Source organism: Anastrepha ludens, chromosome 2 (assembly GCF_028408465.1).
Source record: "Anastrepha ludens isolate Willacy chromosome 2, idAnaLude1.1, whole genome shotgun sequence".
Classification (NCBI taxonomy): domain Eukaryota; kingdom Metazoa; phylum Arthropoda; class Insecta; order Diptera; family Tephritidae; genus Anastrepha; species Anastrepha ludens.
The window spans coordinates 107,623,413-107,638,822 of record NC_071498.1 but is presented as its reverse complement, the minus strand read 5'-3'; the positions used below and the strand labels follow the sequence as shown (position 1 = coordinate 107,638,822).

The 15,410-nt window shown below is 35.5% G+C and overlaps 1 protein-coding gene across 2 annotated transcripts in view; it reads left to right on the top strand.

Annotated features, from left to right (window-relative positions):
* The window catches only part of LOC128855048 (uncharacterized), a 43,152-nt gene extending 28,288 nt beyond the window's left edge, over positions 1-14,864 (top strand). For both annotated transcript variants that reach the window (XM_054089632.1, XM_054089633.1), the window contains 2 exons: positions 14,584-14,661; positions 14,745-14,864. In XM_054089632.1, the coding sequence (XP_053945607.1) occupies positions 14,584-14,661; positions 14,745-14,864 (198 nt within the window). The remainder of the gene's footprint in view (positions 1-14,583; positions 14,662-14,744) is intronic.
* Positions 14,865-15,410: the final 546 nt, after the last annotated feature.

The window sequence follows — 15,410 nt, the reverse complement described above, 5'->3', positions numbered from 1 at the left end:
ACAATGCTTTTTGTATGCACACTGTTCTGGTTCTGCCATTTGTTGCTATTGTTTTCTTGTTACTTGAGCCATAAAGCGAAATTGTGTTGTTGTGCTGTAAAAAATAAATAATTGCGCAAATATGTTTAAAAGTGAATGCGCAGTTGTGGTGAGTAAATTAATTTGTCCATTTATAAGCTTTGAATTAACTGGCAGTGTTGAAGTTATACGACAACACTCTGTTGACCACAATGAGACTGTTTGCAATTATATCTCAGTTTTGCTTTTTACAAAGATAAAAGTATAGTTAGTAAATGCCTCGTCCATCAGTAATGCAGTTATCTCTTTTAGTAAAACCGCTAGTCTCGGAGAAGGGGAATACATTAACCCTTAACGGCCGAAAGGCCCCGCTACGGGGGCATGAAAATAATCCAGTTTTCATTTCATTTATTTATCATCTCTGTAGTTTTCTTTAACAAATATTGCAACTTTGTACATCCCTGGCTTGTTGATCATACACGGATAAGAAATAATTACCGTAATATAACGTTTTAAGCCGTTGGATCTGTCACATTGATATTCAGTGTAGCTTGCGATTTAGAAACTTACAACGTGCAAATATAATATATTGGCGTCTTCCAAGTATCGAGTATTTCTATTATAATAGGGTTTAATTTATTTTTATTTTAAAAATAAATAAACATAATAAAAATTCCAAATAATAGATCATGAAGAAAATACATAAAGACGAAGATTATGAAAATAATAAAAGTGAAAACGAGTGTATGTTTGATTTGAAGTGTTTGTGAAGAATTTCCTCAATGTGAATATAACTCCGATGATAATAGCAGTTCTGATAGTGATTTGGTGCAAGCTAAAAGGAAAAAAGTTCGATGCCTTTCAAGTCGCAGTGAAGAAAACAACAATATTTCCAATGAAGCTCTCAGTCAAGATCATGACAACTAATTTACCATCGTCTTATGGGCGAGCATTACAAAAAAGCTCTCAGCCGTTAAGGGTTAATATAGGATTGACCATAGTCAAATTTAAAGAAAAAAAAATGCGTAATACAAATGAACTCTGTTGCAAACTTACAGAACCAGCACATATTGACAAGTTTCGTCTATTTATTTTTTAATTTCAACTATCTTGTGATAAAAGTACATTTCATTCTACGAGGGGTGTCATTTATATTTCGGGATTAGAGAACAAAAACAAATTTTAATCATCGAAAATCACTTTATTGTTTTTCAAAATATTCTCCATGAAGATCTATACACTTTTGCATGCGTTTGAACCAATTGTCGGAGGACTTTTGCCACTCTGAATGAGGTACCTCCAAAACATGCATTCTGAATGCCGCAACCGCTTCTTCAGGTGTCGAAAAACGTTGACCTCTCAGTTTGTTTTTTACGTACGGGAATAAAAAGAAGTCATATTTCTGGTGCCAAGTCAGGACTATACGACGGATGACCCATTAATTCGATGTTTTGGGTGCTCAAAAATGCAGTTGTTTGAGCCGATGTGTGAGAGCTCGCATTGTCCTGGTGAAGAGTGATCCGTCTTTGGCGATTTGTTTTCTTAATTTCTTGGAAGACAACTGGCAGACAAATGGTTGTGTACCACTCAGAATTTCCTGTTCTGTGTTGTTCTAGTGGTACGGTTGCGACATGTCCAGTTTTTCCGAAAAAACAGGCGACCATTTGCTTGGAAGTGCTTCGTGCGCGAACAACTTTTGTTGGATTTGGCTCATCTTGAAACACCCATACAGTCGACTGCTGTTTACTTTCGGGCTCATACGCGTAAATCCATGATTCATCACCTGTCACGATGTCATAGACGTGTTTCGAAGCCTAGCGATCGTATTTTTCGAGCATTTCCTTCGACCAATCGACACGAGCCTTTTTTTGAGCGATTGACAAATTGTGTGGTGTCAAATGTTTACGCAATATTGAATGTTTGCTGGCCCCACTAATGTCTAAGATTGTCTCAATCTCTCGATAGGTCACATGACGATCTTGCAATATCAGTTCGCGCACAGTATTAATGGTTTTCGGAACAACAACTGATTTTTGACGACCTTCACGAAATTCGTCTTGGAGCGAACTACGACCACGATTGAATTCACCATACCATCGATAAACACTGGTCCTTGATGGAGCTTCATCGCCAAAAAGTGAATTAAGTTCATCCATGCAATGTTGCTGAGTTAATCTACGTCGAAAGTTGTAAAAAATAATCGCACGAAAATGTTCACGATTTAATTCCATTTTTGGACCGAGATGAATCTTTTAAGTTACTGTAAACAACACAAATAGCGTTGGTATTTCAAAACGTTCTGAGTACGTAAAAGCCAAAAAATGTCAAACTTTGCTATACAGCTGTCAGTTGCCAGATTGCAATACCAGGGTTGCCAAATCCCGACATATAAAAGGCACCCCTCGTATAAAGAAAACTATAATAATCAAAGTTTCAAACTTTGTACCAGATTTATAAAATTTCAATAGATCTTCATCAAAATTTCAAAATTTTCCATAAGAATTAAAAAAAAGTGCATACGCAGTTTAGAGCTCATTAAATTATGGTGCAATAAAATGCAGGGTAGAAGTAGTTCAAAATTATAGTAGATTTTTGATAATTTTTTATCTGACTATGTTGCGCATTTTCTCTATGTGACGAAAGTACGAAATTTTCCCGAATTTAGGGCAGGCGTGGCGATTTGAGTCTGTCGATTTGCCGGAAAAACTAAAGCTCAAAGACTAGTTTTTATTTCTGAGAGAAACGATATTACTTGGGCGTATTCGAAAACAAAAAAAAAAAAAAATTAATAATAATAATAAACGTTATTTGTGGTCAAAACAATAAGTACCTACAAACTAATCATTATTTTAGGGTGAAAAAGCTCGTAATTTGACAAACAATTGTGCTAATCAAAACCATACAGAAATAAAATACAGTTTAACTTAGTATTTTCAACTTAGTTGTTAGATTGTAACAATTTCTTCAACTTTCGGTACGTTTAACAAAGCTTTGAAAACTTACGCATATCTTAAAAGCTATAACTTTCCCACAGAGAAGATATTTTTCCTATTCTCCTGTATGTTAATCAATGTACGAATTTGGACATTGCCTGTACCATATCGTCCCAAGCTTGGTTGGGTATTTCACCTATTTAATCTGCCCCTCGGAAAGTATTTCAGAATTAAAGGGTGGGCCATATAGCGTTTGCTTTTTGAACCACCTATTTTTTTGAGAATGGTAACACAAATGACATGTCAAATGTGTTCATAATTTACTTAAAGGTTTGACGTTTACGAAATGGGACGCTATACGCTTGAACAAAATTGGTAACTATTGAAAACCTATTTCCAAAGTGGTGAGTCTTCTTCTTCTTCCGCGGTTACAGTAAATGGCGAGCGTTATCGCGACATGCTCAACGAGGTTTTGTTTCCAAAAATTGAAGAGGATGGCATGGACGACATTTGGTTTCAACAGAACGGTGCAACTTGTCACACTATCAAAGTTACACTCGAATTTTTGGCTACCGTTTTTGAATTCCGATATCAATTGCCCGCCTCGGAGCTGTGATTTAAGTCCGTTGGACTATTTTTTGTGGGGAGCCGTTAAGGACAAATGCTTTGCGAACCATCCAGAGACGATTGATGCTTTAAAACACAAAATTGAAGTTGCCATTCATGAAATTGGAGCCCAAACAATCGAAAATGTTCTTAAAAATTGGGTTGATCGAATGGCCTACTGTAAAGCCAGTCGTGGCAGTCATTTGAACGATATTATTTTTTATTCATAAATGACAATGTTCAATCTTCAAAATAAAAAAAAAGTTTGAAAAAATATTGATTCGTTTTTTTTTATAGCCAATTAAAAAAGCAAATTTTACATGGCCCACTCTATAGTTACTTAAGATGGGCGAATTCTATTCAAATTTAGGTGACACGCACACCAATTAGTACACGATCTAAATAAAAATTCGTTTGAACTAAACGATAATAAACTACATTTTTAAAATAAAAAGAAATTAGTCTGTTTGCGTAGATGCGTTAACCACAGCATGAACCGGATGACAAAATTTCGATGGGCATCGGAAGAGCATCCCTTCGCCCTGTTGCCCCGTTGCCGAAAAATGATACACGCCAACTTTTTCGCCTGGTTTTAATTAAGTGTCGCACGATTTTACGCAATCTTCTCTTTTCATTTTATTTTTTAGGACATGGACAAAGTTAACGCCACCTTTTGCCCACGTTTTGTGGCACAACAAAAACATTATCGCTTGCTAACTTTTCAGCAAAAGTTTTCATTTCTCTGCTTTTGAGTACTTTTTCCCTTAAATTTGCTGTGAAATATAAAGTAGTATTTCCAAGAGTACATCACCGACTTATTATGTAGCTCAAGATGGTTGACACAGGATGAAAATTAGATATCTTATATCACCTTTAATTATAGCTTCATGATTCTTAATACTATTTTTTATATATTAGATATCGTTAAAAAATTTTAAATCCTAAAAGGTTCATCCACATAGAGTGACAACACTGATTTTGGTGCAATGACATCATTCACTTAATTTTTGAAAACGACTTTTTGACTAAGCTGGTAGTGGACTATGATACAAGTGTAATAAGAATTGTTGCCCAGACACAGGAATAACTCGGAAAACAGTCTTAAATTAAACTCTGCCCATAATGCGGATGTTCTTTTACTCTGGCTCAATTCATTAGCGAAGCGAGACAAGATAGATAGATCACTAATTTCCTTTGACCGTGTATCCAATTACGCTGTAGTGGGTACAATCACTGGCCACTGCCTTATGTGAATGCACAGCAAGCAAATGGTACATTTTGCCGCAGCTTCAGAATTAAAAGAAAGCTGGAGAGAATTTAACACTATCCCGCAGTGGCAAAAATGCGAAATTTTAATTTTAGAGAGAGTTTCTTTGAAAGGACTTTGATTCAACGGGCATTCGAAATACCTAGAGCTTCTTAAAAGGTCACACTATTTTTGAAACTAATACGAATTTGGAAAGCGGAATTGAGAGGCTGCACAGACATCCTAATGAAGCGGGACGTACATTAATTTAAATACAACTACACACAGCAGACAATTGATTGCGTATACGCAGTGCAGGCCGAAGAGCCGGAGAGAGAAAACTTGAGAGCGTACTAGGGGCAGTCGAAAATTTTGAATTTTAGATTTTTCAATAGTCTCGCCCACTCAAAAAACAGGTTTCTTCTTAAGAAGGGCTAAAATACTATTCGATATACTACAAAAAGATTTCAATACAATCCTGCGTACCTAAGCGGTTACGGAAAGTTATGATCTAATTGACCTTCCACCACTCAGAAACATCCTTGTTGGGCATTGCCGAATCTAATTCTCTGACATATTCCATCTACAAAACCTCACATAAAACTGTAAGATTTAGCCCCGTCGAATACATCACTAAATACTCTTATATACCTATAACACCGCTATGTGCTTTCTAGAAAAGAATATTCAGCCTTCGACGCCAATATATGTAAGTCAACTCTTATGAAATGATAAGAGCGGTAGACATGAATTGTGGATCTGACTTCAGAATGTTTTTGCTTTCTTTTATGTTGCTAGTGGAAGGAAAACAATTTCTATAATTTTTTTTATTTATTGGGGATTTCTTAAGATTTTGAGAACTTAAAATGAAAATAAAAATGTTGGAAGGAATTGTTTTTATTATAATCTGGTAGATAATTTCATGTCCGCCACAGTTACGAGTTACATGATCCATTCGATTGGTCCCATAAATTGGTTGTTAAGCGCGTTGTATGACAAGTTGAGTCTTCTTGTTGGAACCAAACGTCGTCAATGTTTAGCTGATGAATTTTTGGGAACAAAAATTAAATCAGCATGGCTCGATAGCGCTTTCCATTCACCATAAAGGCATTTCGAAAGAAATAAGTATCGATGATGCCGCCAGCGTGTAAACCGCACCTAAAATGTCCGAAGTACAGTATGAACTTCGCGAACGGACTTTTTTCAGAGTAAATTTCCACAATTTGAAGCGTTCTTCTAGCATTAAACGATTCACTATGACTTGCCAAACCTTACAGAAAATAAGTGCCAACAAAACTTGCCATTCTCAGCTTTTACACTATAGTAATCGATATCGAATCTTCTCATGCAGGTAAAAAACCAACCGATACATTTAAGCCAGAAACGTTTTTGCTGAACATCGGAGTACTTCATTGATCGGAATACTTAATTGAAAAAGAGTAGTTGTTACACAAAGCACATACAATTTAAAATAATAAAAAAGTAAAGTTCTCGTATTAAGCCCCAAACGTACAAAAGCAAACTAAAAAGCTAAGAAAGGCTACTTTGGTGTTTTTCGAGGCCTGATCATTTTCGACCAGAATTTATGCATTAAAACCAGATTTATATGATTGTACTTGGATTTATATGTTTTTTAGGATACTATATTAATTATTTTTGTTGAGAAATTAATATATTAAAATGTCAAAAGATTAATTACTATTAATTATTTGCTAGATAAGTCTTGGTGCTATAGTTATTTAACGAAAAATGTAAATTTGACGAAAAAATAGATTCAGTGAATTGTCTGCAAACGGGAATATATGCTTCCAATTGCTGGGGATGATAGTACACATAAATAATAATGTATTATAATCTACTTACGCTGTAGAAGACTCAATTTCACACAGGCCAGTAGATTTCTGTTTACATTACGTTATTTACCACAGTGTGGGGAAAAGCCTTATGCACTAGAGCTTTATGGCTTATTAATATTTCCATTGAGAAACAAAAAGCTTTTTGCTTGATAAAAATCCTAACTAGTATCAATATTTTCTCATTTTGCGAAGTGTACAGAAGAGAGATGTTAGTGTTTGCTTTGCCACACAGCTAAGGGTGTTTTCTTTATCACCCACCCTTGGTTTAAGAGTTGCAGGTATAATCTAAATTTTAGCCAGCTAGTGTGTAAGTAGAACCAAATGCTTACCGATTGCATCTGATGTTTATTTAGTTTTTATTTATTTATTTAATATCAGTTTATTAGCGCAATAAGAACATAAACTGAAGGCTGACAGTACAACAAAGATAATCAATTGAATAAAAAAATTTTGATATACATGAATATCCATAAAAAAGTAGAAAGAAAACAAGAAAATATGATTGCGTACGAAGGTAATCATTTATATTTCGCACCCAATAATAAAAACACAGTAAAATAATAATGATTGATAAAATAATAATAAATAAAATAATTGTAAGCCGAGTTATCAATAGATTCCCAGAGCGCCTGTATCCAACTTCTGTACAAGATACAACTTGCAATTTTCATCTGAAAAAAAAGATTATTAATTTTGATGTAATTATCTTCGATGTGAACTAAGAAACACGTAAAATTCGAATTTTTGGGGAAGGTAGAAAAAAAAGTGGTTTTTCAAGGAAAAAAACTCTTCAACTGGGTAAAAAAGTCGCTTAAAAAAGTTTTTGGATGTTTTCTAGTTCACACATAATTACATCAAAATTAATAATCTTTTTTTTTTTGTTTTCAGATGAAAATTGCAAGTTGTATCTTGTACAGAAGTTGGATACAGGCGCTCTGGGAATCTATTGATAACTCGGCTTACAATATATTGTTGGAGATTGTACAAATTTTTTTTTTAGTTCAAATATATATTAAACTATCCCCAAAACTTCATTTGGCTAATTGTTTTTTTTCTCATCCTACAACGCTTCACGAAAACTACTGAATTTAGGACATCTAATTGCCCTGCCGGCCTTAAGGGCTTCAAAAGCTTCTATAGGTGTTAAAGAACGTGGACCTCGCGTTTTATCTGTGATGTTTGGGAACCAACAGAAATCATTAGAAATCAATCAAAATTAAGGCTGTAAGACAGATGATCCATTAAATCGATGTTTTGAATGCTTAAAAATTTGCTTTTCAAATTTCGTGGACTACTTACATTATTTATGCCTCCCATAAACAAACTAAATATGCTAATATATATTGCTAAAACCGTAAACAAATCTTCGAGACGAGTGGTGTGCCAACATAAAAAAAATTATGATCGAAAGTCGAATGTACATAGCCCGCGAAATTGGAAAATTCGCCTTATTTTTTTAGCACACCCCGTAGATATAGTACTGGGAATAAAGATCTACTGGCGCCGGCTCTGAAAGTATTCGATGCGGCACCAGCTGATGGTAATAAAGGAAGTCCTCCTTCGCTTTGGAAAGATCAGGTGGAGAAGAACTTGGCTTGCCTGGATGTATCTGGTGTCAATTGCTTGGCTTTGCTGGTGTCAATTAGCACCAGAAAGAAACGACTGGCGCGCTTTGTTAACACTAAACCTACCATGGACGGGTCAAATGACCCATTTTAAACTTTTTGTCAGAAGTTCTTAGAAATAACATTATTGAATCGTCCTTTGCCATCACGACTTTTATTAAAAAATACATCGAATGTATTTTTCAAGATTTACTCTTCTCTTTCTAATTGTTTTACCGAGAAATATATGTGATCTTAATAATGTATATAATATTTTTAAGACGGGTCATTTGACCCACTTTGGTAGGAATAGGAATACATAAAATATCGGTAGGTTTAGTGTTAAACTCGGACAAAATCGCTTAAGGGATTATTTCACCAAGAGAACAAAATTCATTCGCGTTTGTAATATGGAAACATCAGTGTGAAATTTTCGATGATTCGTTAAACTGAAAATTACAACAAAACAAAACCAAGGTTTCTTACTTTCGTAAGAAATTTAAGGAGCCGCACCATCAACGTAAAGAAATGGAATAAATGTAGAATTGAGATACGTTTTGAGACTTTTTGAAGCCCAAGAGAATGAGACTAGAGTAAAAGCCAAATGTTTGGATAAGAGTTTCTTATAAATAAAGCTGGCTATTATTCGCAAAAGCATTAATTTTTATTTGCTGAAAAGCACTAAATATATCATTGATGAAAAAGCAGTTGCCAGTGGTTCACGCCGGAGGTACAACTGACAAGAACGACTTTAATCGAGAGAGCTCAGCTCCAATTTTCACAAGCCGATTTCTTTCTGTTAGATAGCCCCTCATTAGAATTAATGCAAATGCATCAAACCCAAAGTATGATAGTTCTTTAATTTATGGCAGATTTGTATTTCGGTATCACAACCCGCATGCCTCCTAACAGATACCTGCCCAAATAAACAAGCAGAGGTGTAAATGTAGCCAAATTCTTGTTCGCATTTATATTCTTGACTTCTTACCATATCTCTAGGGAATGCTTTGTGTTTTCTGTTTTTTGTTTTTTTTTTTTGTTTTATTGGCTTTTTACCTTTCACTGTTTTGTTTTTTAGTTTTGTCAATCCTTTTTCGGTTGTTCATTTAATATTTAATCGCTATTTATTTTTAGTTATTTTTGTTTTTGCTCAGAAGGCTTGTTTGGTTACTGTCACTGCTGTTGTTGTTGTCGTTTGCTTCGGCTGTCTGCTAAATAGTGGACATGTTTGTTTGTATTTGACACAATGTCCTTTCGAAAGTGAGCATGCATAACTTCTCGCAACGTCCCTCAGCTGCGCGCACTCTAACCCTTTACCCTTTACCCTGTACTTTGATGTTGCTGTTGTGGTTGTCCACTGATGTTTTGTATTCTGTCCTTTGCGGTTTGTACTACATTTTTATGTTTTAGTTGTTATTGCCGCCAACGACCACGTTTTTGTGATACATTTTTTTCTGAAATCCTTCAACTGGGCACTAGGTGCCGGAAAATGCGCTCGGAGCTCGGCCAATCAAACATGGACTCGGACTCAAACTTCGACTACTAGCGCAAGACTCTGGTCTGAGAGAACCAATGCTAATTTTTTTTTTGTTTGGTCATCACCGTTGTTGCTGTTGTTGGTGCATGACAGCAATTTAATTTCTAAAGCTACTCCATTTCGGACCTTGGGAGGGAGTTTATTTTGCAACTGCCTTTCATTTTCATTCAAACTGCTTAGTATTGTTCTTGTCATTTTTATATTATTGCTTTTATTGTTGTTATGCTATACAGTCACATCGTTGGCATCCATCCTCTTGCGAAAAGCAAAAGAAAGAAAGGCGAACAGGTAAAGGTTCATAGTTGCTAGCAAGTTGAATTAAACTGCACATACTTGCAGAATAAGTATTGTGGTTTGTGTTTGTGTGTGTGCGCGTGGTACAGAGAAATAAGCTGCCAAAAGCATGAGCGGAGTGAGAGACATGTTGTTGTTTAAAAACTGTGCTTAAATGCCATGGAATTTTGCTCATTACGTGGTCTGTTACGGAAATGTTACTTTGGATCCAATTTTGTTGGTATTTCCCGTTTAGTCAGTTCAGCAGCTTCCTCGTACTTCTTTCACCACTTCTTTGAATCTCGATTTGAATGGCGGATTTTAACTGACGGTTGAAACTTGAAGTGAGTATCTCAATGGACAAGTGAGTTAGTAAGTGAGCGGACTACCAAGCGCTGTACTACAGAGCCAGCCAGCCAAGTATTTACAAGCGGTTGAGAGAATTTTTTTCCTGTTGTTGTTTGCTAGTGGAAAAAGTTTTTGTTCCAGGTGTCGTTTGGATTATTATTTTTATCGCGTTTTCACGCTAATCTTCTGTTCGGTCGATTTTACTTCCTTTAGAAAGTTTTTCCATTCTACTACCTACCAGCGGTGGCACACACAAGGCTCCTCGCATTGTTTAGTTATTGAATATTCTTTTTAATTTTGTTGGTGTTAAAGTACTTTAAAGTTGTAGGTGTTAAAGTACATACATACATATATTTACGTAGTTATTATAAGTAATTATAAAAGAGAATATTATGGTGGTGAAATAAAATTAATTAGTTTTTGCGTCAGGAGTCGAAAATGGCTGCCGAGCTTTTCATTGGCTTTTCAATGCACTTGAATAGGTGTTAAATAATTATTTTTCTAGTAGTCATCTATAAAAGTCTTAAGCTTGTTGCTGGGTAACCAGATTGGTTGCAAATCTACCTTAAGATGATATTAGATCAAAAAACAAATAGTTCATACTACTACAAAAAACATATAAAAGCACTAAGTAAAAAAAAAAAAAATAAATAATTGGCGCGTACACTTCTGTTAGGTGTTTGGCCGAGCTCCTCCTCCTATTTGTGGTGTGCGTCTTGATGTTGTTCCACAAATGGAGGGACCTACAGTTTCAAGCCGACTCCGAACGGCAGATATTTTTATGAGGAGGTTTTTCATGGCAGAAATACACTCGGAGGTTTGCCATTGCCTGCCGAGGGGCGACCGCTATTAGAAAAATGTTTTTTTTATTAATTTTGCTTTCACCGAGATTCGAACCAACGACCTCTCTGTGAATTCCGAATGGTAATCACGCACCAACCCATTCGGCTACGGCGGCCGCCTAAGTAGTTAAGAAATAATTCACTAAGTAGTTTTTATGAATTTGCTTTTTTTCGTATTCTTACTACTTCATTTTTAGTTTATACAGTTTTCAGATATTTTTTTCTTTAGAACAAAAAAGTGGACCACAATAATTTCTGGGAGCAATGAAAATAATAGGTATGCCCATCCTTGTGTTCCAAAATGATTCGTAGCCGAACGATTAGAATGGCAGGGAATTCACTTAAAAGAGCGGAATTATCTAAACTTGAGCACGTAGTTACCTGACTTAATACCTGTACAGCATTTGTTAATTTTCAGGTCTCCTGTAAAGTTACATTTTACTTTTTACGAACCACGTGCTGAATGAATTTTGTGGCGTATAAGACTAAACATAATATTTTGAACCCGCGCTGTACCGAATGTTACTCACACAAGAACCCATTCGGCTACGATGGCTGCCTGAAGTCATTATTCTTTCCTTTTACTTATGGCGGGTTAATAATTTTTAGATTCCTAACGAAATTATGAATTTATAAAGCAACTTTTACGTATACTTGTCGTACCTTTTATCATACAAAAAAAAAAATAAAAAAATATGACTTCAAAGTACTTCAATCCTTTTCGGACCATAGTTGGATTCTCTTCGAAATCAATCTCAAACTTGAGAAACCGAACCCCTATGAAAACCCAAAAAGAACAAATTGACACATATTGAACATATCTATAAAACCATAACGTCAAGTAAAACTTAGATGAGAAAGTAAGAGCTTTCGAAGTTTCCTTGAAGAAAGGATTTGAAGCTTCACCTCCTCTCACGTATGGCAAAACCACTTCTCGCACCTGGCGGCATGAGGATTTAAGTTAGCTTAGGGTATTGAAAAGATAAATCTTCAACATCTGCTACAAATACAAGTACTTTAAATCCTACAAACGAAAAGGAACTGGAGAGTGTTAAAAAATCGTTTCAACCGTTACTGCTTCACCTTGGTCAAGATATGACATAGTTTCTTCCCAAAAAAAATTCTTTTGAGTACTTAGCGTACTTAAATTAATTGAATATTCTCAATAAGAAGTAAAAACGTAGAACGCTTTTACGTGGAACCACAGTTGGCACCCAGCCTTAATGCATCTCAAAATATGGCTTATAATTTTTCGAGGTCTGTAATGTGCCAGTTAAATTTTCGCTTTCCAAGTGTATTTCAAACTATGCACACCTGAAAACGACTTGGTTTTTTGGCCTTGGTTCATTTCGAGCTCTCCACTCACACGCTTGATTTATAAACCCACGTCTCGTCTCCAGTAATGATGGGTTTGATGAAAGATAATTTAAATCAATTAACTTAGAGCGTCACCTGAAGGTTGTTCCAGGAACTTTTTGTTGAAGTTGGTATGCCGTGTCATTCACGAAATTGGTCAGAATATTTTGTTTCATATTGCTTTACCTAACGTATAGGTACTTCTTATAAATTACTACTATTTACGTAAGTTTAAAATTTAGCTGAAGAAAACTTTTCTAGGTTTTCTTAAACTAGACTTTCTTTAGATTCTCAATTTCAAGGAACTTGAACTATCAGTTCGACTACCAGATCAATGCAGCGTCTATCAGGCAGAGGTTCTAGGTATAAAAGAACTGGCTACGTATCTAAATACGAATGCCGTAACAAAAACTCCTATAAATATATTCTCGAATAACCAGACATCCATTAAATGCACAAAAATGCCCCGCAGCCCAAAACGATATTAGTGTCGTATTCAAGGTCAGCCTTATTTGGATTCCTGGCCACAGAGATATTGAGGGAAATTGTAAAGCCGATGAGATAGCCAGGAAAGGCACTACTTTCAACTGCTCATTGGTAGATGTACCATTGTGATACCTATGGCCATGAGCAAATTTATAATTAAGAACAACTTTATCCAAGAGGCCAATAAGTCATGAGAGAAGAAGGCACGTGCGTAACAGTTCACTTTCTTTGCAATTGTAGAACCTCAGCGCAGGTTTCTAGGAAAATATTTTTTTCTATTCTCTTACGGAAGAGAAAGCAAAAAAAGAAAAAATATTTGTTAATTTAATGAATGATGTGAAAAAGCTCCTCATAAAGAAACTATCTGTCGTTCAAAGTTGGCATAAAACTTTAGGCCGCTCCATTTGTTGTGGAACATCAGCAAGAAACAGACTACAAATTGAAGGAGGTGTGCGTTTAATAACTAGAGTGTGAACGATATGAAGTATTACCTATTCAAAACACCATAACTTTTTTGTGAGAAATTAGTTTTTATTGATTTCAAAGACAAAATTGTTCAAAAATGATTACAATTTTAACATATGTCCATGGTCTACGACCGAAATGTTTGCGTGTCCACGGCTCTAAAGCAGCTTCTAAAACATTTTCCCGATAATAAGTCGCATTCACTTTGACAGCAGGCTCGATAAAAACGATTGGAGAGCGTCCATCAGCGGTCACTGCGGCCCAAACCGTTACTTGCGATGGGAAATTGCTTCGAGTGGCCATACGTAGGCCCAAATTCTCGTATGAACGATCGTTTTGACTGTTTATGAACTGCTCAATTGGGACATTTTTTTCATCAGCAAACACAATGTTAGGAGATTCGCCACGTTCGTGGAAGCGCAACAACTCCTTTGCTCTTTCGAATCATTGAATTCCGCTATACCAAAGTGTAAATTTAAAGTAGCTCAAATATCGCGTTGATTTTTGACAACATTTTTGTTTTGAGGTGTCACGTCTCTTCTTCCACACAAAGTACTCGTAATGCTCGGTGCATCGTTACAAAATTCAATGATAATTTTTAGTTATATGAAACATGCACTTTATTGTACTAAAATCCAATTTGCTATAGAATTGAGTACCCAAAAAGATTCTTAAAAACTTTTAAATTTATAAAAATTTAAATTTTTTTTTTTTAATTTGTACAATGCTTTAAGCTTGGATTTATAAAAATTTTGGTTAAAAAGTAGCAAGTTTTGACACTTATTTTATTTAATTTTTACTATTGTGCATTATATATTTTTTGTTGTAGAACGAATTATATATTTATAAAAACTAGAGGGGGGTATATGAGAAGAAGGAGAAGGCATACGTATTGATAGTAGTGAAGGCAAATACGTACACACATACATACTCGCATTGACCATTTAAATTAAAATAATAATTATTAAAAATTTACTGCATCACTTATTTTCCTTTACAATTTTCATTTTCAGTCCTCGGAAAAGTTGAAAGCTTGCAGCACAATGAAACGCGTAGAGCCACATCAGAATTTCGAAGAGACAATAAGACGAGTAACTACATTGACATTTCACTGAGTAAATCTTTTGCGATGACGCTATTTATTTTTATTCTTCTTTTACAATTTCATAAAAAGTTGAAGACGCAAAAGAAAAAGGCCGAAACGCACGACAAAGGAATACACGACAGGGGTAAAGAGGTCGCGCACACCATGGTCAATGAAATGCCACTCAACAATTATACGAAGCATCCTTAGGACATGGCAATAAGCGAAGCGGCAGAGGTGAGCGAAACAAAGGATGCAAGCGAGGGGAAAGTGGCGAATGAGACGAATGTGGTGGAGAAAGCACAAGAGGCGTTGGAGGGCGGCAGTGACAATGCTAAGGACACCAATGTTGAGGCAAAATGCAGCAGCAACTTTGAAAAGAGAGCAATAAATGAAATTGACAAACATATCTACGAAAATCAACTGTAAGAGAGAAGAAGCAAATTTAGTAATAATATAAAGAAGTGTTGTTGGGGCAGGCAGGCAAGGGGAAATAACTCATCAGATGCGGAGATGGTGCGAAAATGATAATAACTTTGCGGTTGTAATTATGCACTCAATTTTCCATTTCTCGAATTGCCTGATGCGAAACGAAAAGTGAAAAATGTCAATACCACAAAGAAAAAATTCAATTTATGTAGTAGTTCTTTGAGTTCTGCACAAGTTGCTAGATAAATTAGTTTCATTTGCAGTTTTAAGAGAAATATTGGCAGTGGTGACGCCACAGCCCAGAAAGGGAATGAAGACCAAAACGCA